The sequence below is a fragment of the Triturus cristatus genome, chromosome 3_2, assembly GCF_964204655.1.
Source record: "Triturus cristatus chromosome 3_2, aTriCri1.1, whole genome shotgun sequence".
NCBI classification, from domain to species: domain Eukaryota; kingdom Metazoa; phylum Chordata; class Amphibia; order Caudata; family Salamandridae; genus Triturus; species Triturus cristatus.
Genome location: NC_140584.1, coordinates 874,384,632 through 874,410,927, shown reverse-complemented (window position 1 = coordinate 874,410,927; position 26,296 = coordinate 874,384,632). Strand labels below are relative to the sequence as shown.

Sequence of the window (26,296 nt, the reverse complement as noted above, 5' to 3'; positions counted from 1 at the left end):
TAGATCCACTCTACCTTTTGTCTCTTCCTCTGTACGGAGGAAACAATCATGCTGCTCCTGAGTACCTGTTTCTACTGGGATCGGTAACAGTGTGGCTGGGTTTAGGGTATTGCATCGTTTAATATGTACATGGCTGGCCAAGAGCGTCAGCTCGTACCCTGACAAGCGGGCGCTCGTAAGGTGCTGTGTCTTTGTTCTATTTAGGAGAGTATCTACTGCATGCGGCACCATGACAATAAGAGTATTATCCAGTACCAATCCAGCAGACTGGCGAATGGAAACTGCTGCTGCTGCTGTGGCTTTCAGACAACTGGGTAACGCCTTGGCCACTGGGTCTAGTGTGGCCGGAAAGTAGGCACATGGGCGCTGCTCGTCTCCAAATGATTGCGTTAAAACTGACAATGCGCAACCTTCTCTCTCATGAACATAGTGTGAAAGGCTTACTGTAATCAGGAGTACCTAACACAGGAGCAGAGCACAAAGAAGTACGTAGATCAGTAAAACTTTTCTGACATTCCGCAGTCCAAGGGAGAGGTTGGGGTGTATCTTTGAGAGTGAGTGCCAACAGAGGTTTCGCTAGCAAAGAAAAATTTGGAATCCACTGTCTACAATAAGAGGAAATGCCCAAAAAGGCACGCACCTCCCTCTGTGTACATGGTACAGACATTTGAGCAATTGCTTGGATACGTTCTGGGGTCAATCGCCGTCCCTCCTTCGACAAGAGATGACCTAGATAGGTAACCTCATGGCGACAATATTGCAATTTAGAGGGTGAAACCTTGTGATGAAGGTCAGACAAGTGACGTAACAGTGAAATAGTAACCTGTTTACAAGTGTCCTCAGAATCAGCAGCAACCAACAGGTCATCTACGTATTGAATAAGGGTGGCATCTGGGGGCAAAGAGAAAGCATCAAGCTGCGTTTTCAAAGCCTGACTGTAAATGGAGGGACTCTCACAATAGCCTTGAGGAGCACGCTTGAATCGGAAACTTCGGCCTCCTAAAGAGAAGCCGAAAATATCCCTACTTTCCTCAGCAATAGGAATGCTGAAGAAAGCATTTTTAAGGTCGATAACAGAAAACCAAGTAGCCGAAGCAGGTATCACTGTCAATAGGGCAGTGATATCTGGGACGACAGGAAATTGGGGTACAACAATCTTGTTGACCTCCCGGAGGTCAATCACAAAACGATAAACGGGTGGCTGGGAAGAGTCAGTGCGTTTAAGAACAGGTAAAACAGGACTATTGCATACATTTCCCCTTGTCTCTTCAATCACGCCTTTCTGAACCAAATCATGAATAATAGCCAATAGAGCTCTTTCACCATCACTGGAAATCTTGTACTGGGGAATGCGGGGTAACTTAACATTGGATTTGAGGGTGACGATGTAGGGCGGAATCCACAGAAGACCAACATCATTGGGACCTGTAGCCCAGAGGGTTGCAGGAAGGGAGCCCAATTCAGGGGGAAGTTGGTCTTTAGACAAATACGCCTGGGAAATCAATTTCTTACCTAAAGTAAGGTGTACACCAGAAGGGGAACAATGCAAAGTCGCGTACAGTCTTTTTAACAAGTCCAAACCTAACAAATTTTCACCACACCAGTTGTCAAAATAAGCGGAGCCTCCAAATCATAAGGACCTATTGAGATGGGCAGAGGACAAGAAACTGGGTTATGAACTGGGGCGCCAGAAAATCCTATAGAAACATTCGTTAAGCCAGACAAAGGTGCCCCAGGGAGTTTAGAGTGGATGATAAAACTCTTCGTTGCACCAGTGTCCAATAGAAATGGCTCTGAAACACCTAGTGCAACGACTTTAACATAAGGCCCATTTTGGTCCACTGGAACTGATATGACTCCCTCACTTTGTCTATGGCTGTCCTAGCTAGTATGAAAACCTTGACTCTCATCCTCGGTATAATAATTATCATTGTAATAATGGGCAGGCTGAGCATTCTGCTGATCAAAATAATTCATGGAGTTTTGAGGGGGAAAGGAACGCTGGTCTTGAGATGATGTACCTCGCCCCCTACCCCTGGGTGTTGACTGGTAGCCACCTCAGCCTCGCGGCCCAGGCATACCACCAGCACGCTGCAACAAAACCGCACAGCTATTTTTGAAGTGACCTTCCTCCTTACAATAAGCGCATTGATTTGGACCCAGTGGGGGTCGGGGATCAAAGGGCTTAGGTTTTTGTAACAGCTTCTGGAATTGGGGAAGCGGCTGGAACTGACGCTGAGCAGGGCGAGGAGGATAAGCCTGTTGCAAAAGAACTTTCGTTTTTAATTCCTTAGTCTTTTTATCAAGTTTGTCCTTTTCCTCTTTATCCCTATTTTCATAATACTGAGCAGAAGCCAATATCTGGGCAGAAGAGGAAATGGCCCAGCACTTTCGGAATCCTTCAATTTATTGGAAAGTTCAGGGAGCAAATTGAACACACATTTATCTACAAACAATCGTTGGCCACCTTCCGTGCTCATATCCTGACCACTGTGATCAAGAAACGTCTCCTCAATTCGAGTAAAAAAGTTGGAAACGCTTTCATCTTTCTTTTGCTTACAGGCAGCTAACTTATTCCAATTAACTCGCAGAGCGGGCATCATAGTTTTCATCAAGGCAATAATCCTAGCGGGAAAGTCTGCAATTAAAGCATCAGGTTTAGCACCACCCACTTGGAGTCTATCTGCGGCAAGTATAGCAGCCCAATCACCCCCCAATTCTTGGGCATGGTCCTCTTTCCGAATCCTAGCCCACAATGGTTGTGGGACCACATTTCCCATCAGCATGTCTATATCGGCTAAATTCTATAATGCATGCATCAACAGTCTGGGACAGTTCTTTGTAATAACCAGCAGGATTTTTACGGGGGTCTGGTAAGGATTGTTTAAGGGCCAGAACCTCAGATCTTTTCTAAGGAACATGTACCCATACACGTTGAAAGTGAGCGGGTATACCAGGATTAGCGCCCTGGGGTGCAACCGCATCTCTCCACACCGGAGGAACCTCTCTCATAGGATAGTGTTTTAGTTTCCTTTTAACAGAAGGATCTAGTTCAGGCAGAGACCGGTAAGTGAACATTGTTCTAAAAGTAGCAAGTGTCCTTACAGCATCCTCAACCTCAGCACCCACAATTATCCCTTTGTCAAAGTCAGCCTGAACATCTAGCAGACCCTGGGGGGCTGATCCTAAACCAATATCCTCCCACTCTTGACCGAGAATGACACACATGGTATCAAAAACATGTCTTTGTGTGGGCGCATCCCACCGCTGAAAAGTGTCCATGATATCTTCTATACCATACTGGGTGCCATTCATGATCCACTTACGGGCGAGGAGGTCTAACGCATCACGTTCGTGGAGACCTGGGAGCTGACTACGGGTCTGCCTACGAGGAAGAACAGGAGTCATGTTTAACGACCCAAATAAAGGGGACAAAAGGCCGGAAACAGTGTCAACCATCCGCTTACGAACTGAGGGGGAATTTGATATAAGGGCAGGGGACAAGGTATTAGGCGGGGCAGAAGAGGGGGCAGAAGAGGGGGTGACAGGTATAAAGGGGGTCGAAGGCAAAGGAGTCTGAGGCAAAGGAGGTGGCGGGATGGGCATTACCAGAAGGGGCTGTGGTGGAGGTGCAAGGACCGGTTGGGGAACAACAGGTAGTTGAGCAGGCGGCAATAGTAGGGGTGCATTGGCACCTAGTGCATAGGGCGGGGGTAATTTTAACAGGTGGGACATTAAAGGATCCTTTTCGGGGTCAACATCCTTGTCTGGAAGGGAAGTGGGCAACACCGGATAACACTTATCTACTGCCATACGATGTTGTCTATCTAAAACCTCAATTGTATAATCATTCTCATTATCTTTAAACTGCTAGGCAGCCTGTATAACAGTCATGCCCTTTTCCTTCCTATCTCTTTTTGCTTGTTTTATTTCTTTCTGTTTGGCTTCCTTGCGCCAAAGGCGAAAAGAGTCAAACATAGCCGGCCGGGCTTTTCTTTTAAACAATGTAGCTTCCAAATTATCTAATCTATCAGGCTCAAAACTACCATTTTGTGGCCACTGCAAAACGCCATCTTTTCTCGTATAGCGGACCTACACGTCATTAAAGGTGATGGGGCCCACACCATGTTTAGAATAGAGCTCATAGGTGGGAGTTCCAGCCGGAGGAATTGGACAAGAGTATTCCAGTCGGGAATCCCTATCACAAAAACAACAACACCACCACCTTCTAAACTTACTGAAACCAGGCATCGTTATTTCACTGGCCTCTTTACAAACATCAAGGGGTTAATCAACCAACACAGCAAAAATGTACTCACCCCTCGGCTTCGGCTTTTGCAAGAGCCGAATCAAAAATCAAAAAAACAAAGAAGTGGGAGCTACCCACTATTACTTAACCAAATGTTCTCTCACGCCAACAAAGGTCCGTCTAACGTCTCGCAATACCAGTCATCACCAAAGGGGCCCATGGCAGGGCGGCAGTCAGGGCAGCAGTCACTAGCAGCCGTTGGAAAGGAGAAGCAGCGCTGCAAAGACCTTCGGTCCACTTGCGACATGCAGGGGTCGATCAAGTGGTGCGCTTCCTCTGGAATTTTCTTGCGGGGCTCCTCACGACCCTCGGGCTCGACCGCTACCTCTGAAGCCACCCCACGTTGGGCGCCAGTTGAAGAACCGGGACTTTAATGGCGTGGCGGCGCAGGGCACGCCTGAAATCTCCGAGTTCACCTGCCTTGTTGTACAGAGACACGGAATACTCTGTTAGCGTAGAAAACCAAATTTATTAGCTGCAGCTACGCACAGTTATCCTAGAAGTACATCAGTGGTAGGTTCTCAGGAGACTGCCACTTCACTCCGTGGCTCACAGTCTTTTATAACCATATACACCCAAAGAGAAACACTCCCCATGCACCAAATATTAGCCAATAGGAAAACATTCAAAACAAGGCACCATGTAACCAGAACGTCCCCCTTGAGTCGTGTTCTTGCCCAACCCCATAAGTCAATCAATGACAGCACCTATAGGTCAATCAGTAATGGCAGGACGTGTTTGTGTGCTTCAAGGGACGACTTGCAAACTAGGATAATGCAGGGAAAGAATACCGAAGGCCAACAGATAGTTGGCACAAGGATTAGTCAGTCTAGACAAGGATTAGTCAGTTCGGCTAGTTCCTGAAATTGGCTTCACAACAAGGTAGGGGGGTTATTTGACACGTAGCAGTACAAAGGGCAGAAACACTTCGTTCGCCGAGCTGCCTGAGTGAGGGCAACACAAAATGGCGACGGAATACAAAATGGAGTCGAAACAAAATTTCCTCACGTAAGGGGAACCACTGTCCCTACATCCATCCACACATTCATACATGAATGATGAAAGACATTACACAGCAGTGCGTCACTGGATTTTTATTGCACATCCAGTGGAGTTTTGCAGCTGGAGCGGTACAAGGCCATGCCAAGCACACCACACAATATGGGCCGGTGGAGGGCCAGCCAAAGTCCATCCGGGAATGACAAGTACTGCGAAAGAGGAAGGGTACAGTCCGCAGTCTGGTCGCTATGTCATTGGTTATCGAACAGGAAATGGTAGTCCATGTCGCGGTCCAAGGTGAGTGCAGCGGAGTGTATCGGGGATCAGTGGAAGGTCATGGGGCCATGTGCGGCAACAAGCAGAAACAGGCCAGGTGGCAGAAATGAATGCTAGTGCCTCCTTCGGAACTCAAACCCATCCACGTCCTCGTCCTCAGATGTGTGCTCTGCCCCACCTGTGGTTGCTGCAGTACCGTCTGCGGCACTGTGTGCCACTGAGACATCAGGGGCCGGAGGAGGATTGTCGGCCGCACTGTGTGGCAGTGACACATCAGGAGCCGCAGTGGATACGTCTGTCGCACTGTGAGGTACTGACACACCAGGGGGCGAAGATGTGGATGGTGTGGGGGCAGCAGCATTCATCTGCGCCACGCCTTGTAGCAGCAATGCCATGATGAGGATCTGCAGGGCATGGTAGATCCCAGCTCCATTTCGCTGATGTGCAGTGGTGGCTGCCATCCTTTCCGCCTCCATCCGCACCATGTCCTCCATGAGCCTCTGCATGTGCCAGCTCATGGCTGGCGTAGCTGGAGCCACTCTGAGTGGACAGGTGTTCTTCTATCCATGTCAGGACTCCAGCGATGTCAGTCAGGGCTTGTTGGAGACCATGGAGCAGGCCTATACACCCATGGATGGCATCCAGTTTGATAGCCATGATGCTGAACCCCACCCGCACCTGCTCAGCCATCTCCCTCTGGCCCTCCAGCACACGGCATTGGAAGGCCATGTATTGTTCCTGGTGCATGGCCCACGGTGCATGGAGGTGCAAAAGGTGCTCCTTTATACAGCGGCTTGTGCTTCGGACCTTTTCCTGGGCCACAGCACAAACCACAGTGTAAAGTAGCACTTTGCGACCTTAATGCGGCAGTTAGACCGCACTATTTGGTCGGTCTCCTGACCACCGCAATAGTGGTCGGCATTCCGACCGACTGCCATCATAATAAGGCCATAGGTCAGTGGCGTAGGAAGGGGGGTGCGGTGGGTGCGGTGGGTGCGGGCCGGCCTGGGTGTCATCACTGAGGAGGGTGACAAAAGGGCAAAAATATGTGTTTTAAACACATATTTTTGCCCTTTTGTCAAGCCTGGGGTGAGAAGTGTCATCACTGAGGAGGGTGACAAAATAGCAAAAATATGTGGTTTAAACACATATTTTTGCCATTTCGTCAAGCGGGGGTGACAAGAAACTTTCCGCACAGGGTACCACCTGACCTTGCTTCGCCACTGCCCTAGGTCACTACACATACATAAAGTCACCCTCTTTTCTTTGCTACAGTGGAAGTATTAGGCTGGCTTGACACAGTGTTTTATGGAAAATGGTGTGGGCCACAAGGAAACCTACATTGAAATTGTGTGTTCTCCGGGTACTCTGAGAAGGATTCATTCCTGAGTGAGGGTCTCCCCGTAGATGTGACCCCTAAGACCAGGTATCTCCTGCAGTGATGTTCCAGTCTAACCTCTGCTTGGCTCCCTCTTTCTCCGCAGATAAGAAGCCGGGTTTCCCCTTTGAAGCCATCATCGCTGCTGTGGTGGTCGTAGTGCTAACCATTGCCTTTGGGATATTCGCACGGAGAGAGAAAATATTTAAAGTAAGTTTTTTTTTTTAAAGCAATGAGTTTGGGATGCAGTACGTCCTATCAATGATCAATAAGGTATCAAACTAGCGTGGGGCAAAGGAGCAAGCAGAGAAGCCTCACTGGGGCCGTTGAGGGTCGAGGTGTGTGTAAAGGGTTTGCAGAGAGGGCACACAACAGTTGCTGTCATCAGCCTGTCCAGTGGTATAGAGAAGAGACAGATTTGACCCTCACCCAGTAACTATACCCCTTACAGCTACCCCCCCTCTACACCTTTCACTCTACAGAGGCAGTCTTCTCGTGGAGTATCGCACAGTGTATAGATCTTTACAAGCTTCACTCTTTTCCACTGCGCCTCCGCTGTCTCAGTGGCAAACCCGCCCCTGGCTCTTATGTAATGATGCTCTCTGTAGTGGCAAAGTGCGCCTGCCCTGCCCAAATGAGCAGTGAACAAGTGCAGATACTTTTCTGTGTTCAAAAACACCCATTCACAGTAGAATATATATTGTGTCCTATATAGCCACAAGGCCTGCCACTGACGTGCACACAGCTCCCGAGACGCCTTCCTCCTCTGCACTGGTATGGCCAATACCCAGAGCCCTTGAGTCTCAGTCCATCGGGGCACCGGAGGGGGCAGGCAACACCTCGCAGCACCATCAAGGGATTTACTGATAAATATAGATTGCGTTTTTTACTGTTAAGTAACTTTGTCCTGGCTGAAATGAATGCAAGCACTTCATCACCTTTCTGTTTCACTCAGTGAGATGCCGTAAGTGCAAGAAGTATGCACAGATGGGGGGGGAGGGGAGCTGTGTTCTCTGCTCCCTAAGATCTGCTCTTCAACTAACTGAAAGGGCACAGCAAGCCTTAAACCAGTCTGGGGCTGCTTCAACTCCCGCCCAGAGTGGATGTTGTTGAGTAATTTCGGCTGGACTGCTAACGTAGGAGAAAGGCCAAACTGATTTGCATTTTTGGTCCCTCTCTGCAACCACACAGTGGGCAAAGAAAAAAACAATGAATTGGAATGCGACCCAGTGGAATGCCTGTGGCGTTTGGGTGAACTGGAATTTCCTAGAGGCCCGTCTGCTTTAAACAGATTGCTGCCTAGAATTGAGAATGAATACATGAATGAATGGTTGAACAGATGGTATGGCTCTGTGAACTCTTTAACTTCAACACTTCCTGGCTGAGGATTGGGTGCATGGAGATATGCAATGAGGTGAAGTTTGAGTGTATTCTCAATGAATGAAGAGGCTCTAAGAGGTCTCTTTACTCCAGGCTGTGACCTCCTATGCCTAGACTATCTGGTTTTAGGTTTAAACCGATAAAACCCCACCGATAGGAAAATAGTCATCACCTGTGTAAACATATTAACACTGAAAAAACACCTTCACAGCCACAAACTAGTGACATTCAAAGAAAGGAAAAGATGAGGGAAAGAGTCATTTTTATTTCTTTCTGAAGGAGCTAATACAATGTCACTTTGTTATATAAGGCAGCAGCAAGAAATACTGGGCTAAAAGTAGTCTGCTTGAGTTTTGTTGTTTTGGGATGTCTATAAAATATTGTTTCTTCTTCCTTCTGCTTTTTTCAGGTTTGTGGTCTTTGGTCTAAAGATGCAGTATTTAGTAGCATGTTTAGGTCTTATTTAGTTATTTTATTAACTTTAGAGAATCAGTAAATCAAAATCATATTTGATATTTTGGCTGCATTTGATTTCACTGATAGGTAAAATGGCTGGTTTCATAAGAATTCTTTCCCAATATGTACCATCATATTTACCCGCAGACAGAGAATGGGTGAAATCCTTTGATATATCAGCCCCCTTTTCTTGCGAGGCAGTGTTGATTGTAGGTAAATTGCCAAAAACCCCAGGCTTTAAACATTCAATTCAAGGTGTAGTGACAGGTATATGTGAAAAGAGTGTTGTCACCAAGCATCTGAGATAGTGGTGAGAACATGCCACCAGAGGTTTGGTAAACATGGCAGTGTCACTTGGAATGCAAAAAGTTACTACCAAGTTCAATAAAGATTGGAGTGATATTGTTTGTATTTGCAGTAATTCAGCAACGTATTTGAAAAAGTTGAATGATAACCTGTCAAAATCGATACCTGAGCTGAAGTGCTTCGCTGTAAGAGATTCTTGTCACTTGCTAGATGGTATGCTGAAAGCATCTTTACAATTTTCAGAGCTAATGAAGAATGCTATTGACTTTGTAGTCCATTGTGGTGCACTTTTTTGTTATGCCCAGGAACTAAAATGCAAATATTTCTCATGTTGTGCTTTGTGTGGCATCAAAGAAAGATTAATCCTAACTGTGTCGTCGTTTTCAGTTCAAAGGGCTGTGAATGCTATTTTATTCAGGTGGGGACCGTTTACAGAATTTTTGCTTAGTGATGATGCAAAGGAAAATATGTAAATATCTTTGGTCACCTATTGATAGTGATGTGAAAAAAGTACAGTCTCCTGCATGCTTAGGTTTTTACAGGAAAACATGACTGCTGTAGTGGACATAATCATAATACTAGAGTCTGAAAACACCTGTGTCTACCAAGTGTTCAGTGTAATTGGTGTAGATGTGAAACATCTCCTTGAGAGTAGGCTGGGTGACACTTTTAGTCACTTTGGCACTGCAACATGCTCCATGTTAGAATTATTGTCACTTGGTAAGCAAAGAAACGTTGAGGAGCAATTCCGGGAATGTAATTTTAGAGTCTATGGGAAATGGGTTGCAATGAGGCATAGAAATGTCCCTTCACCAACCATGGAATTTGAAGTTAATGAAGCCTCACTGGGGTACTCTTCAGAAGTTCTAGATCCCTTCTGAATTTTCTCCAGACTTTGAAAAGCACTGCTTCATTTTTGACCGCTTCAATAAATGAGGTCATATGCGCCCAATTCAACGCATATGTTTGAGAACATGTCCTAGAGAATCACAATCTTCAGGTGCTCCAGCATTGGCATGGAAAGCTATGTCATTGGCCAGAGTTAGTAAATTGTGTGCTGGCTGTTTTAGTGTTGCCCGTCTTAAGTGCCAATGTTGATAGGGTATTTTTACTGATAAGCATTTACATAGGAAGGAGAGAGCGAGCACATATGATTAAAGACTCACTAAAGAAGTATTGTATGGCATACTACAATAAGTTTGATCTGTAAAAAATTTTGTTGGACCTCATATACGCTGTACACACACTGTCTCTACACATTCACTATCAGTGTAGAAGGCAAGCAATAATTAAAAGCAAAACCTTCCATAAACACCGGTAAAAACACTGTTTCTGTTGATTTTAATGGTGCGAGAATGTGTTACCACTGATAACCACTGTTTTTTTAAGGTATTGAAAACACTGAAAAACCCCACCAGAATTTACCAAAAATAGAAACTGAAAACAGGAAACCCTACCTATGCCTAATAGATGGGCTGATAGTTGTCAGTGTAATGAAAAGTCCACTCCCTCCCAGGTATTCAAAAGACTCCTGTTTAGACATGGAGCGTCCTACGGCAGTCCACAAGGGCCAAAGCCATGAGAGAATCATCTCAGGATATTCACTCACTGAGTAAAGCATTACAATGTAGTGTCAGGGATTCTTTGTATGTACATTGATGTCATGTCGAAAACATGAAATTGTGCCTGATATTGAGTCCTGAGCCATCATTGGGTACTGGGTAATGTTAATGGGAGTACTGTCATTTATCGCTCTTGTGTGAAATTCACTAGTATGGGTCCACTCCATCAGGTAAGCAAATGACTCACTTTAGGCGCTTGACTCTCCAGGGTTAACGAAGTTGAGAAATGTAAGCTTATTCTGCACAATCCTGGTGGGTGAGGGCCCCAGAAGCTGCATTTCATTATTTATTTATTTTTCATGTTTTATATAGTGCAAACTTGACCCAGGAGTATCAGAGTGCTTTACAGAATATGCATATCAACATTTACAGACAGTATACAAAAAATATAACAAGTCAGACAAGCAACTTACACAAAACTGAAAACAAGCCAAGTTTTAATTTAATTTTCTCTGCAAAAGAATTGTGTTCTTGAACAAGTCTGAGTTCAAAGCAAGAGGGCTGCAGAAGGGTAAGGGAAACCACTGAAAAGGAGTTTTCAACCATAGCACAGTTTCTGAAATCTGAATCTAATAGGCAAGCACTGATACCGGGATCTGAAGTGCTTCAGATCCCAGTCTCTGTGTGGGCTATAAACTCCCCACAGAATGATATATGGACAATCCAAACCTTTCTAAATTCAATACACCATGAGACTGGCAGCCCATGGAGCATCCCTACAAGTTTCATTCATTAAGCCAACTCAGCCACTAGTAAAGTTCTCTACCACAAACAACTACTTCAGAGAGTGGGCTTGAGGGGGAGGGGCACTTCCACTTCTGACACTGGCTCCACAGGATCGATTTTGACTACTGATAAGGGCAGGAGGCTCCGAGGTCACCCAGAAGGGCATTCAATCCAAGAGGGCAAACAGCTGAAGAGACGTAACACAGGAAGGTGCACATGTAGTAAATGACCCAAAACAGTAAACATGCAGTCAGATCCATTACTTGTCCAAGAAACGTCTTTATTTACAAGTAGGTAAAATAAAACAGTACAAATAAATATGAAAACAAAGCCACAGTAGATTCTGTCAACTTCTGGGGCTAAGTTACAATGCCCAGAAATCTGTAGCCTTTATGTAGTACATTTTCTATAGCACAGGGTAGTATGAATGTTATCTTAGTGGCCTAACTTCAGATCCTATTGGTAGACTTTGTGAGTCCTCAGGTTTACCACAATCTGCTTACCACAAGTCAGCATTGGAGCAGAGGTGCCAGGCAATAATTCTGACCCCTACTGTACTTTCCTAGGGGGGCAACCCAGTAGACTAGAGTCTGTGTGAAGGATTTGTCAGTGAACAGAGCCCCAGCCACCACCATCCAAACTAGAACAAAAATGCAAGCCGAGTCCAAAAAGTGCATAGAGTGCCAAAGGCAAGATTACAGAAAATACTTGGTTGATGTACAGTTAACAGAGCTACTGGGGGTCAGACATTGTGTCACAGTGCACTTGGCACAGTCCCAGTGAGTAGCACCTCGTGAGGGGCTAAACTGTGTTCAAATGTCTGCTAGGTGACTGGTATTGCGGAGAGAGGGCACCCACAATGTCTTGTGTGGGCACCAAACCGTAGGAGAACGTATCTCAGAAATGGACAGTCACAGTGGTGTAGCTAAATGTTATGCCGCCCGTGGTGGTCACTAGGTTTGCCACCTAGCGGCCGCAATAAGATCACAGGGGGTTGCTGGCAAGTGGCAAGTCCTGCGACTGGCACCCCCAGCACGTCCACGGGTAAGAGCGGGGGGCAGGCTGCATCCCTTAAAACATGTGCCACCCGGGGCAGACCGCCCCGTCCTTCCGCTCCCCCCTGCTACGCCACTGGATAGTCACAGGTTTAGTTGGTAGGGGAACTTACTTATATAGGGAACTTTGCAAATTGCTTCATGAATAATTTTTGTAGCAGTCCATGGACAGTTGTGAAATTACCACCAATAATTCACCTCATTTTCTAGGTCTCTCAATACCTTTTTATTTTACTAACATTATATGTATAATATATTATAGAGGCTTTCAACTAGCCCTCCTCATCCTTTGTTATTGTGCCATTCATACTTTTCTTCGTACAACATGGGACAATGGGTCCGTGCGCTTCAGTCATTGGCTAACTTTATTGTGATTGATGGCATTCTGCCTTCTCACTATGAGCACATCTACACACAAAGTAGTTCCCTTCACTGCCACGGATTATTTGACTACATGTTCTTTTTTAAGACCAAAACATATTTTGGCATTTAGTGGTTTATTTTTTTGATTGAAGAGACACCAGCAACGTCTCCAACAATAACGTTTTACACACAAGACAAGTCACGGGATGGACGTCACCTCAGTCCATTAAAGAGATACTGTTAGGTCTTCTCCCCACCCCCAAGGGGAAGAAACTTACTTGTAGATTTCTCCAACTGGGACTAGTGCTGACCAAGAGGAGGATAGCGATTCACTGGATGATCTCCCAGCCTCCCAAGGTGGAAAGTTGGGCCAAAGATTTAAAGGAATGGGCGACAGCAGAATTAATCCGAATGAAGAGAGTCAGGAGGGATGAAAAGTTAGAAGAGAATGCCAGAGCATGGTATGTTTTGATGTCAGAGGTCCCTCTGGGGGAGGCCCCCGTCACGAAGGGGTCGGGGGAAACACAAATTGACCAAGTTGATGTTGAGTGGAGATGCAGCAATCGGACACTCCCGTGCTGGGAACAGGGTAATCAATCTGACGTTACGGGTGATTAGTTGAAGTGACACATGGCAGAGTCGGAGCACTTATATATGTGACCTGGGAGGTAGGGTGTGTTTATAGAGTTATATTCTTATTATTTGTTTGTTGAGAAACTTCAATCCGTGTTAAGTGCACTGTAAAAGAGTATTGGTGCAGATATTTGTTGTTACTATATTCTTCCTAGACAGGCAGGTATGGTTTATTTTACGAATTTTTTTACAGTACGATTATCTACTATAAGTGGACTATGTTCAGATTAAATTGTACTGTTACTCTCCAAGACTGTACTGCGCTGGGATTTTGTTGTATCTGTACTGATTTTACGATGCTGGACGATTTAAACTCTTAATAAACAAGTTTAAAAAAAAAAAAGTTTTTCAAACAAAACAAGCATTGTTAAAGCCAAAAGCCTGCAAGCCACCACCAGACATATTACCTTTGGCAACGCTTGTTCACCCATTGTAGCCAGAATTGGTGAAGATTTGCAATGTGATTTGTATCTGCGTTCTGGAGTCTAAAAAACAGAATGTCTCACCCAGCCCTATTTATTTATGAGGTATCAGTGAGGCTGATGGTGGGGTGCTTTAGTGTGTGCAAGCAGTCTTTTGGGGTGCCGCAACAGTGTCCGCTGATGGCATGGACAGGTTACCAGCAGTATGTAGAGAAGAGGGCGGGTGGTTCTTCTGCAACATCCATGGTCAAAGTCTGGCCACAACGCATTCACTTTGGCGCAATGTTTCAGTCGTAAGTTCCGATTCACAAAGGTGAACTTACACTTTTGTGTAATTTTACGATCGTTTGCTATTCACAAAGGGATTTCTGCGTAGTATGTTTATGTGTGCGGAGTCCCCACACATAAAAAGATAGGTCTTTTTATGTGCGGAGACTTGGGTACTCGTAAAGGTACTACTGGTAAATCCCTTTGTGAATAGCAAACACTCGTAAACTTTTTTTTTTTTTTTTTTAAACAAACTTTATTGGTGTCCACAAAATTACAACTTCCGTCATCATCAATACACTGCATAGCAAGGTAATATCGACAGATGCTCCAAAGAGGCTTCAATCTAGTAAACCGCAAGACAGGTCTCTACAGATTACCAATGGACCAATCTAGCACGCGGCACCTGGGAGTAGACCATTTGTTGCAGCATCCACCGTCCTGATATGTGGCCTCAGCAATTGTGCCACTCCCCTCCCAGCCAGCAGTTCCTCAGGTAGTCCACTTCCGTGGAAGCGAGGAACCGCACCATACTATTCTCGAAGAGCCACAATGTGTGGGTGCAACCCCGTGGGGCAACCAGTATCTTCAGTATTTACAATCGATGCCTCAGTGAATTCGCTATAACACTCGTAAACTTACACAAAAGTGTACGTTTACCTTTGTGAACCAGGTCCATATAGTTCAATGAATTCTTTCATTAAAGGTTTGAGTTTTCGATGGAAAATAAGTTACGTTTGTCATCCTGCGACAAGGAAAGTGTTGCAAATGTGTATGCGTATGCCTACGCCTTATGTGGGTTTCGGTCACTGAAGCATGAACAAGTTGTGTTTAATGTGTAAATGCAATTTTGGTCTTTAAATTTGTTTTTTCTGTTTTTTCACAGTGCTTCAAAAAGCCAGTTTCAACAGCGCTGTGAGTATTTTCTCTTCCAAACAAAATTCTACAGTACTCAAATCCAGTTTCAGAACAGAGGGTACAGATATATCCATCCCATGAGCAAATTGCAGTCAGGTGGGTGTGTCAATACCGAAAACTAGGGGTTAGATTGGCTCTGGCTATCGGTTCATCAAACTTAAAGAAATGGGAGCCATTAGTATGATCAAGTATTTTCCACTATCCCTGCCAGAGGGGGCATTAAATGTTCTTTAATGTCCCGTCTGTTGGACATTCTGTAGAGGTCAGCATACAATACCCAATTCACCGCGTGTGACATTGTGTGGTGTGACTCGGACAAAGGACGCCTAGGCTTGTGCTCATCACATGATGCAACAGACATCGAAGGGACTTGTATTACTTCCGGTCTGTCTCATCCCATGGTGTAAAAGACGCAGGCGGAATCCTGGTCTATCAAGTCTGTCCCCCTCACATAGTGTAACAGAGAATGGATTTCCAGTCCATCCATCATGTCCCCTCACATGGTGTAAAAGACACTTGACTATGAAGTCTGCCCCATCACGTGGTGTAACAGACACAGAGGGTCTATCAAGCCTGTTCCTCATCACATGGTTCATCAGAGACAGGAAGCACTTCGGGTTTCTACAGGGCGTCTCCGATTGCATAGAGTTTTAGACTCAGGATACATCTGTGGTCCAGAGTCCATGAAGTCTAGTTTCAAACATCCCTACCTAGAGATGGGGGTTCCTATGAACATGTGTTCCCAATAGCCTCAATCCTTAATCCCACACCTGCAACGACCATTAATTGCCACCATTGCTTCTTTAACAAAGATGAAGACGCATTTTCACTTGTGGCTTATGTTTTTTCCAGGTGATACCAGGACGGGCGGCCATCACGTCACTGTTGCTACCCTGGCCAGCCGAGGCATGTGGCTGGAGTCCTTTCAGAGCATATGGCCATGTGAACTTTACTACATAGTTCATACTACTGCTATTAAAGATTGCACTTCTACTAATGACTTATGACTTACTTATGATAACTTGTGCCCGACAATGCTGAGAAAATTAGACTGTACCCCTAACTGCTACTCCAAGCTGCAAGGAAAGGAAGAACTTCTGTTAGTTAAAATAAACATCAGAATACAAACTGTCCTGTTGATTTTGTTAATGTTAATGTCATAACCAACATTCCAAAAGGTTTTTTTTTTTAAATACTTTTTATTTGCATTTTCAACAAACATTCCAAAAGGTTCACTACAGGTTAGTGAGGTGGTCTGATTTTCCTAACAACGTGCATGCACACTCCCTTTCAGCATCAGCTTTGAGGGAGGTGGAAGCTTCTTTCCCCATTGTAAGAGAATCCTTGACTGGCAAGTTGCATTTCTTTGCTGCTAAGCAGTGGCAGCTGGCTTGTGCCGAGGGTGGTGAGGCGTCGGCACAAAAAATTAAATCAGCTCACCTTTGTAGATCAACGTCCTTCTCCCTCGGGTGTCTTCCAGGAAGCTCCAGATGCAGGAAACTGCACTACACAATCCTGGCGCTGTTTTCATGGCATGAAAACAGCACCAGGATTGGATAGAGCAGCCTCTCTCAGCGCTCCTAAGAGTAATGGAGGTCTGTGCTTTCTCTAAGCCAGCTGTCTAAGAAAGCCAGGTTAGAGAGCTTTAAAATGCACATGGCTGGCTGGCTGTCGCAAGACGGCCGGCCAAACAGATATGCACCTTTTAAAGCACACAGCTCCCTGCTGCTGCCACTCAGCGGTGCTGGCCCCGCCCTGTCCTGTCACTTACCCCAGGATTTGTTGCTGGAAAAGAAAACAGTAATAAACTTTATTACCATTTTATTTTTCAGCTCTGGGGTTTGTAGGGCGACACTCCTCCGCTCAAATGGAGAAGCCGCCTCTGCAGAGCTAGGCCAATTTCAAAGACAAGTTTATTTAACAAACCAACAGAGTATCATTTTTAGGTGCTTACCGTCGCACTATGTAACATGGGGGATTTGGTAGCACTAGGACCTCTGGGTCTGGCGCTGACAGGCACTTTACTAGAAGTGCCTGAAGGGGCAGCACCTCCAGCCTCACCCAGTAGAACTTGAATGCTTCTGCTGCATCCTACATACATCTAACCTCAAAAGCCATGCTTTTATTTTCCTTTTTCAAATCAGGAGGTAAGTAAGAAGACACCATTCCATGTGTGCTGTCTTAGGTAGAGCCAGGAATGGTGATATCTGACACTGTTCAGCGTCATTGCAGGGCACTCCAATTGCTTTGGGCATTATATACAATTCCACCATGGCTGGAGAGCCCACAGTTACAATCATGGTGCCATCTCTAGGTACATTGTGGTTATTATAGATTCAGCAGCAGCTCCTCTGCAATGGCGGCGGAGCGTCACCCCATTTCCTGGCTCAGAGCCAGCAAATAAAAATAAAACTATGTTCTAGCATCATTTTATTTTTCATTTGTCGGCTCTGAGCCAGTGCTCTAGGGAGGGGCGGGGCCGAGGCATGGGATGGGGGAGGACGAGTGCTATGTGCACTCCCTAAGTGTGCATATGTGTGTTGACCGGCCGTCTCAGGCCAGTCAAACACACATGCGCACTTAGCTTTCTCCAGGCCAGGTGCAATGAACAGCCGCGCTGGAGAAACCCCACAGACTCCCTGGTCTGAGTGGAGATGAGGCAAACGTTGTCAACGTTCCTGTTTCAAAGAAATCTGAAAGTGAAAAGACTGGAGAGGAACAGCCCCTTTGAAAGACAAATGTAATTACATTCGTTTTCATTTACGCTGCAGCATTTAGGCTCTTAGGTGACCATCGCCTGCAGTATTTACAGGGGCAATAAACTGATTTAAAACTACGTCGGTATGGAACGAGGAAGAGGTGTGTCTGAATTAATCATCAACAGGGGTTTCTCAATTGAGTTGAAAACAGATCTGACCTGGATTTACCCAGTCAGTCCCAACTTACTGATAACTACCAGACTTCCTGTCCTTGTGGTGGGACCATAATCCCGTCCACTGAGATGCTTCCTCCTTCCAAGAAGTTCTGAACTTTTCTGTTGAAGACAGGAACTCTGTTTAAAGTAAAGCATATAAAGCACATTAACGTACATAGAGGGCATATATATGTGCGTATGTGAGTGTATGTGTATATATATATATATATATATATATATATATATATATATATATATATATATATATATATATATATATATATATATATATATATATATGTATGTGTGTATATAAATATATCTTCACAGAAAAAAGCAATGGTTAAAGAGATGTTATAGTTACAATTGCAATCATATCTTACTTTGAAATTCACTGAAAGACGTTATATAGGTACACGTCGATAACCTACCTCTGACACAACCCCCTTTCGCCACAACTAACTAAGCTCAAAAAAGTCAGCCTGAGACCCACTTTGGTTGTTTGGTGAGACATACCAAAATCTCAAACCGTATTTTTATTACATCAACAAAAACTTGCAACATGTTGTACAAATACACATCACTTATCATTATATAAGGTTTTAACAAATTATTTTTGCATACACCATCAGCTAGACATCAGGTTACCTACAACCCCCGTACCTTCCGTGGATAAAATGTTTTTTTTCAACTTGTGGTTTGCCCCTTGTCCAAGTCCACCTGTCACCTCTGACCTTTCTGGGCCCTCTAAGGCCCTATCCTAGAAAAGGAAAGGTACAATCGTTCTTCTGCAAATCCCTGCTCTTTTTGCTTGTGACGGAGGCCCGCTCACCCCACAGTGAAACCATACCTGGTTTACCCCCGCCACCCACTGGAGAGCTAGCCTGAGCAATCGGGCCATGTCTCGCTCCCCTGAAGCAGACCACATCCTCCAACCAACCTAAAGGTACACTGTCACTCAGCACAACAGCGTATGCGTGGGAAGACGGATAAGGGATGCAACAGTGACGTGCCCAACTCCCCACAATGTTGCAGCTTCTCTACCAATTGCTGCAAGGACTCCCTTTGAGGTCCATGTGATACTGGTATTCTTTGTGCCTTAATCCATGTGAGATGCCATGGGGACCTGAAATGTCCCCGCCGACCATGAATTAAACCCGCCACAGGCCAGCATGGTTCACCTACCATCTAGCCTCCCCCACAAGATGGCAGGGATATTGACCAGCCAATGAAAGCAAGTTATTCACAGCTGCTGATGCCCCTACAGCCCTCGGTGCCTTAACTGTCGTTTGCTATGTGTGACCATGTGATGGCTGCCTCCAGAAAAGCTTAGCCAACCATAAACCTCAGCCACTAGCAAATCGGACAGATCCTGGCTCCCAACTTCACTCTATCATTGGCCCCTAAAGGCAATACAGGGAACAGAATCCCCCCTGACACCTTTTCCTCCACAACCATCCACAAATTATTGACTAAAACCTCCAGGGCCATACCAGCTCATGCTGACAAAACTTGCTTTCCTGGCGAGCTTAGCTAAGCCACTGTTGCAGTGCAACTTGTGAGCCCTCAGTCTGTATGCAAGTGAGGCTTAACATGAAGACCTCATAAAGAGACACAGGGGCATATTTATGTGAAAATATCAGAGCGGGGAGCTGCGCCAAATCTGGCAACACGGCGCTCCGACATTTTTAAAAAGCAGGGATGCGCTGTATTCACAAGAATACAGCACACCACTGTGTTTTCTCTAGCGCTGGCGCTCTAATTTAGCTGCTTAGCGCCAACACAGGCACCCTTGCACCATAGTGAAAGGGTGTCTGCGTTGCAGGGAATGATTGTTTCTGTGCAGGAAGGCATCCCTTCCTGCACATTAACAATCACTAATGGCAATTTGTTACTTCTATGTGTGCTGCAGAATGCCGCACACACAGAAGTAGAAAATCTGCATTATTGATTGTTATGTGCAGGAAGGGACACCTTCCTGCATAAATAACCATTAATGGCATTTTGCTGTTTCGATGATTTATAGAAAAAGCAAAAACAGGGAGAAATAAAAAAAGTATTTCTCATCGTTTCACCATTCTAACTTGCTTGTGCATGGTGTTAGTTTTTGGCGCTGCCTCAGATTTAAACCTCCTTGTAAATCTAGGGCAGCGTCAAAAGCAATAGGTGTTGAGGTGGAATGCCCAGAGCAACCCCCATTGCGTGTAAAGGGGCCTTATTTACAAAGCAGCGTTAAACCACAAAACGTGGTTTAATGCCGCTTTGTAAATATGGAGAAGGGCATAGCACCACCAGACCGTTGCTAAAAGTGACGTTCTGGTGGCGATATCTATTTGTAAATATTCCCCACAGTACCTAATGCACAGACAAGAACATATGGGAGGAAAGAAAAAACAGTGCATTACTTAAGAGTGGAGGGCTAATTGCAAAGATGAAGATCCTCCGTGCAACCCCCCCCTCTATATGTATGCAAGTGAGGCTGAACACCAAAACCTCATGAAGAGGCATTGTACCTAATGCATAGACAACATGTAGGAGGAAAGAAAAAGAGTGCATCACTGAAGGGCTGCAGGCTAATTGCAAAGATGGCATGCTGTTTGGAACTCCCCCGCTCTCCCCATTCTTTTGCACCATCTGGTCCCCCATACCTGCGCCATCAGCAGATGTGGCTAATCGCAAGGAGAAGATAATGCTTGCCGGTCCGCTGGTCTCTCCATCCCCACGCACCCATCTGCTCCTCCATATCTGAACTAGCAGCAGATGTGGCTCCTCCAATGCAAAAGAATAGACCAGGACATGACTTGCCCTCAAACAGGAAGTGACAGCTAAACTGACGGTGGCCCCAAGACCATACTCAAAAGAAACTGATTAGCCCCAGAGGGCTGCCACGTCCAGAACTCCTGTGTTCACATCAGACAACAGATCACCGAGAGAAGCCAGCTATTGTTATTGGGGGGACAAGGAGATGGGAAGGGTCATGGGTGGCAACCCTACTTCATAAAAGGACAATGTCATTGAGAGATCAGTGGCCCTTGCCCAGGTCCCAAGGAAGGTGATCCTGACCAGTCATTACGGAAGGCAAATTTGGGTAGTCAATTCAATTCAAACAGCGATAATGAATGATGGGAAATTACCGCCAAGCCTCCCTAATAGTGTAATGACAACCTGAACCAGATAAGTCTATCACAAGGATTAGAAGTCTGACTTGTAATCTGCCCCTTAAGGTTCACAAAATAAAAATAAGCATTGCATCAAAGACAGGCCAACACAAGACCTGCATAACAAGAATTTGGGGGAAAGTTCTGGGTCGCGTCGCAGGTGGCAACTTCTTCATAGGCTTTTCAAACAGAGAAATCAGACTGACCTGGTCAATTTTAAGAGACCGGGCAGTACTCTGAAGGAATACATGAAGCTGTGCAGTCGTACTAACGAGAAACTATGCTCCATCACAATGAGAGCATCCAAGACAATCTGCATTATGCATCCTTACTTAGACCCCTATGCCCTAAACTAACTAAATAGCCTACGTTACTGCACATAATGAAAGCAGCCTATCTTGAAACGTACCAACTAGTGGAAATACACCAAGGACTTAACACTGAAGAGAAACACTTGACTCCCTGCTCAGTCCTAGGGGAATATCAGGAACCTGAATAAAGAACACATTCTAAGGTATGGTGTAAACACCACCACCAAGTTGCTTGAATTGAACTTATTTTGCAATACTGACGGACCCAGTAAACAGACCCTGCAGCAATAGGAAGAGTTTTTGACATTTGGACTAGCTTGCTCGCTGCTTGTTCCTTACATTAAATATATACCATTAAAACATGCAAACAGGTGATATTACTGTTGTGGGTAGATTGACAGCGCACTTGATGAAAAAACGTCCACCATATACACCTCAGTATAAGAGCAGTGGGGGCTTACTTAAATTCCAGTCCCACCATGCTGTGGAATCAGGGCATAAAGGTGCACCATCTTTCCATATTGTTAGCAAAGGGAGTGGCTAACATTGGTGCACCAGGTACAGTAGGCAACGAGGACCCACAAACCCTGATAACTGCTGTCAGACCCCGCTGCATTCTTGCTACGCCACTGGGCACTATATCCCCCATTAGACCTGGCCCTTTTTGAAGGTTTATCCCCAAACTTTTTGCTTTTTGCCTCCTATTTTTCTGACCCTGTTTTCATTGGCTATAGGATTCTGGGCACTTTACCACTGCTGATCAGTGCTAAAGTACCAATGCTCTCTGTATAAATTGTGAATATAAGTGATTATCCATGATTGGCATATTTGATTTACTGGTAAGTCCCTACTAAAGAGCACAGTGTGTGCCAAGGCTGGTAAATTAAATGCTACTAGTGGGCTTGCAACACTGGTTGTGCCACTCACATGAGTAGCCCTGTAAATGTGTCTCAGACCTGCCACTCTAGTGTCTGCATGCAAAGTTTTAAACTGCCATGTTGACCTGGCAAGTGCACCCACTTGCCAGGCCCAAAAGCTTCCCTTTTCATACATGTAAGGTACCCCTCAGGTAGGGTCAAGGAACCACCATGGGCAGGGTGCAGTGTATGTGAAAGGCAGGACATGTACTGGTGTGTGGCATGTCCTGATAGTGAAATACTGTGTATTTCATTTTTCACTGTTGAAAGGCTGTCTGTCCCATAGGCTATCATTGGAACTTCACTAACATTTTTACATCTATAACTTTCCATTAGGACAAGCTAGAAAAATGGAGTTGAACTCAAAATTTAATAACACACCTTTTAGGAAAGGTGGTTTTTAATTTGTGTTTGAAAATGGCAATTTTAGAAAGTGGGCATTTTCTCACTTGACCATTCTGTGTGCCTCTGACGGTTTGTATATTCAGGGTATGGCTTTGGAGTGATAGGAACTGGGGATGTGCATTCACACTAGACAGTCACAAGGGGGTGGAGGTATGCCCTGCCTTGCCTGGGCGGCTCATCGCTGTGCTGAATAGACCTAGTCTGCATTAAGAGTAGTGGGAGGAGTTGCACTAGCACCTAAATAGGCTGTGTCTCCTTTGCACAATGCGGTCCCCACTCTCTGTGGTCATGCTGGACCAGGGAGGACAGAATTGGTTTGGACTGAGGTTAGAGACCCTTGCCACAAAGAACAATGATAAAATGGGGTATAAGTATTGGACCTTAAACCCCAGGACTTTGGATCACTTCAAGAAACAAGAGGACCCTGCCAAGAAGAAGAGCTAACGAGCTGTGTGAGGAGTGCTGCCTTTTCTGTGTGAGGGATGGGTTGACCTGCAGTTGCAGCTTCTGTCTGTGGTAGAGGAAAAGGACTGACTCTTTTTGCCCTGCTGTGGTATCCTGCTTGTGAAGAATCTCCAAGGGCTTGTGTGTGCTTGCCTCCTGTTGGAAGTCTCAGGGAAGTCGAATAATTCAGGAAAGATTCTTGTTGGATCTAAAGGAAACCTACCTAAAAGGAGAGCTGAAGAGCTGTGTGAAGAGCACTCACCCTGCTGCGTGAGGGGTGGGTTGGCCTATAAGGAAGGACTGGAGTGTTCTTCACCTTTTGTTCTAAAAGTGAAAGTGTGTGAGGTGTGCTTTGTTTGGCAGCCCAGAGTTTGGAGAAAGCTGTTTAAGGGTCCTTTATCACCACTCATGTGAGCGCGGCCCTGGTCCTAGTGTGTTGAGCAGAAGGGAGAGAACTTGTTGAGGCGGAAGCGCTCTCCCTGACAGCCGCTGTGTGACGGGACCCGGCTTGAGCCTGCTGGCTAGCACTGAGCAAAGCGTGCCTCTCTGTCCGTGGCCGTCCTGTTGCACAGTCTCCCTTCAGCATAGTTTCTCCCCCCCTCGATGCTGTGGCAACCAAGCCTCCAGTGGGAGGTGCTGCCCGACGCACTGGGTGTGTTTGCATCAGCCGCTACAGGGCCGGCCCCATCTCTCCAGCCAGGGAGAGCCAACAGCAGCCAAGGAAGGCCCATGCCTGTGAAGAGAGGAATCTGGCAAATACAGAGGAGAGCAAGCAATGTCTACCTCTGGGATCCAGAAGAGCAGTGAGTGCTGCAAGGGACCGCCGCATCCCTACCCCGAGTCATGCTGCCTGAGCGAGGCAGCTTGAGACCGGTCAAGGTCTCCACTGTGCTCCCTGAAGGCGGCGGGGCAGAGGCAGCAGCACCACGTGTCAGAGGGCAACTGCCACCGGCTGCTCAATGAGTGTGAGATCCAGCCAGGTCTGCCCACCACCCTCATCCGAGGGTGGGTTCTCCATGGGATTAAGCCCTTGCCCTCACTCACAGCTGGGCCGCACGATCGTGGACAGCTGCTGTATTACAAACCTTGGAAGAACTTGAGATTTGGATGGTGTGGTGGGGCGAAACCTCGACGGAGGCCCCTGCTGTGAAGTTGGCCACAGGCTGGGGAAGCCCCATCGAGCTTGCAGTATACCGCCACACCAGAGCACAGGTGCGCCAGGCTCCAAGTACTCAGAACAATCACAGGGTAGCCCCTAAAATCGCTTGACAGGTACCTAGATGCACTGTGCCTAGGTTTCACGGTAAAAATTGTGAAAAAAGTGTTCATGTGGAAGTACCCTATAAAGTATTGTAGGTGGGCAAGGAATCTGCACCCGGTAGGGTCATAATGATATATGGTGATTCATTTGTAACTGGGCTGCTGCATTTCATACCCTGAAGTTATAATAAGTGTCATTTTATGCCTTGTGGCATGATAAAAAGTACCATTTGAAGGAACTACATATCATATACAGTGATGGTAGAAGGTGTTATTTTCATATTGTTTTATGACGTGCAACTTATAGGAAATTATTGTATTGTACTACATGTACAGTTATGACAATTACCTAGTTGGCAAAGTGATTTATGTGATGGTGGTCTATGTGTTTTATACACAATAGATGAGTTATCAGGCCTCGAAAACTCCTGAAAATGTTACTAGACCTGCAGGTCTACTGACTTGAATAAACTACTCTATCTAATTATAATGCTCTTGACCCATAAAGTGGTTTCAAATTGTGTATCCTGGGCAAGTATTTTAATTCACTGAGACGCCATTTTCTTCTTTATCACATATGAGAACACCTTCAAATACGCGAGTTCAGCATGTCTGCTGTACAGAAAACTCTTGTTTAGTTTAATAGACTAATCTTTTGCTCAACATATAATACTAATCTAGCCACATATAGGATGAACATAACAGCTGACTTGCCTCAGTTCATTAACCGCATTGTCATGAGTGCAGGGTCAGGAATGTTTCTGAACTCGTGTTTAAAAACTGTCATTTACATTAAATACATAACTAAAGCATAAAGTAGCAGTGCACTATCATTTGTAATCAGGAGATTTTACATTGAAATACCCACAGAATTTCCCAATTACATGGTTTTAAAACTATAGAGTGTACAATGTCTGGAAATCGAATTTCTGCAAATATTTGTTATTTGCACATCACCAAGTAAAGTGTTGGGATTTGTTTTGCTCCTACGTAAACTTTGTTTGCATCACACTTCTGTATTACAGAATAAAGTTATTTCATAATTCCTGATATATTTCGGGGCTGAAACGCGTCATGGCTCCCATGTAATCTGTGGACAATAAATACTATCTGAACGCTCACCTGTGGTCCGTGCTCCATTTTTCGGGAAATTTTGAAGTGCCAGTGGCAGGTAGAGTGCGAGGGAGGGAGGGAGAGAGGGATGGATGGATGGATGGATGGATGGATACAAGAGAGCACCATGGCAGCAGTGTATAGTTGCAGGTCCCTCACAGAAAACAATATATTTAAAAAAGTGCAGTACGGGAAGGGAAGGGGCAGAGACCAACAGATGAGAAAGTAAGCAGCTGAACGGAAGATTGTGCTGCTGGCCCACACAGAAAATGCTATGTTAAAATGAACAAGAGGAGAAACGGATGGGGAACGCAAGCGGCCCAGCCGCAGCATGTCGCTGTCAGGCCCTTGCAGGGAAAAGTAGGCAAACATTGTTTTAAATAAAGTGGAGAGGGATGGGAGAGCACTGGAGGAAATGTGCGAAAGCGACAGGCACCACATAAAGGGATGGTCATGAGAAGGTTGTGAGCAGCATGGCCAGCACCCCCAAATTTCACTTGTTACTCTCTACTGAAGAAGGACAATAATCCTGAAACATGTATCCAGAGATCCACAGCACTGGCTGCACCAACAATGGGGAATACTAAAGACTTTCAAATGAAGTGAGGGTTATAATGCACTACATTTACCACAATGCATCTTGGCGAATTGTGTACTGGTATGC

The 26,296-nt window shown here is 45.5% G+C and overlaps 1 protein-coding gene across 2 annotated transcripts in view; it reads left to right on the top strand.

Annotated features, from left to right (window-relative positions):
- TMIGD1 (transmembrane and immunoglobulin domain containing 1) overlaps positions 1-16,238 on the top strand; it is a 59,115-nt gene extending 42,877 nt beyond the window's left edge. Inside the window, exons 5-7 of one of the 2 annotated variants that reach the window (XM_085646909.1) lie at positions 7,069-7,172; positions 15,079-15,107; positions 15,963-16,238. In XM_085646909.1, coding sequence (XP_085503035.1) covers positions 7,069-7,172; positions 15,079-15,107; positions 15,963-15,966 — 137 coding nt within the window. In that variant the 3' untranslated portion in view covers positions 15,967-16,238. Of the gene's footprint in view, positions 1-7,068; positions 7,173-15,078; positions 15,112-15,962 lie in introns of those variants that run through there. The other variant, XM_085646910.1, reaches the window with a different exon arrangement.
- The last annotated feature ends 10,058 nt before the right edge of the window (positions 16,239-26,296 follow it).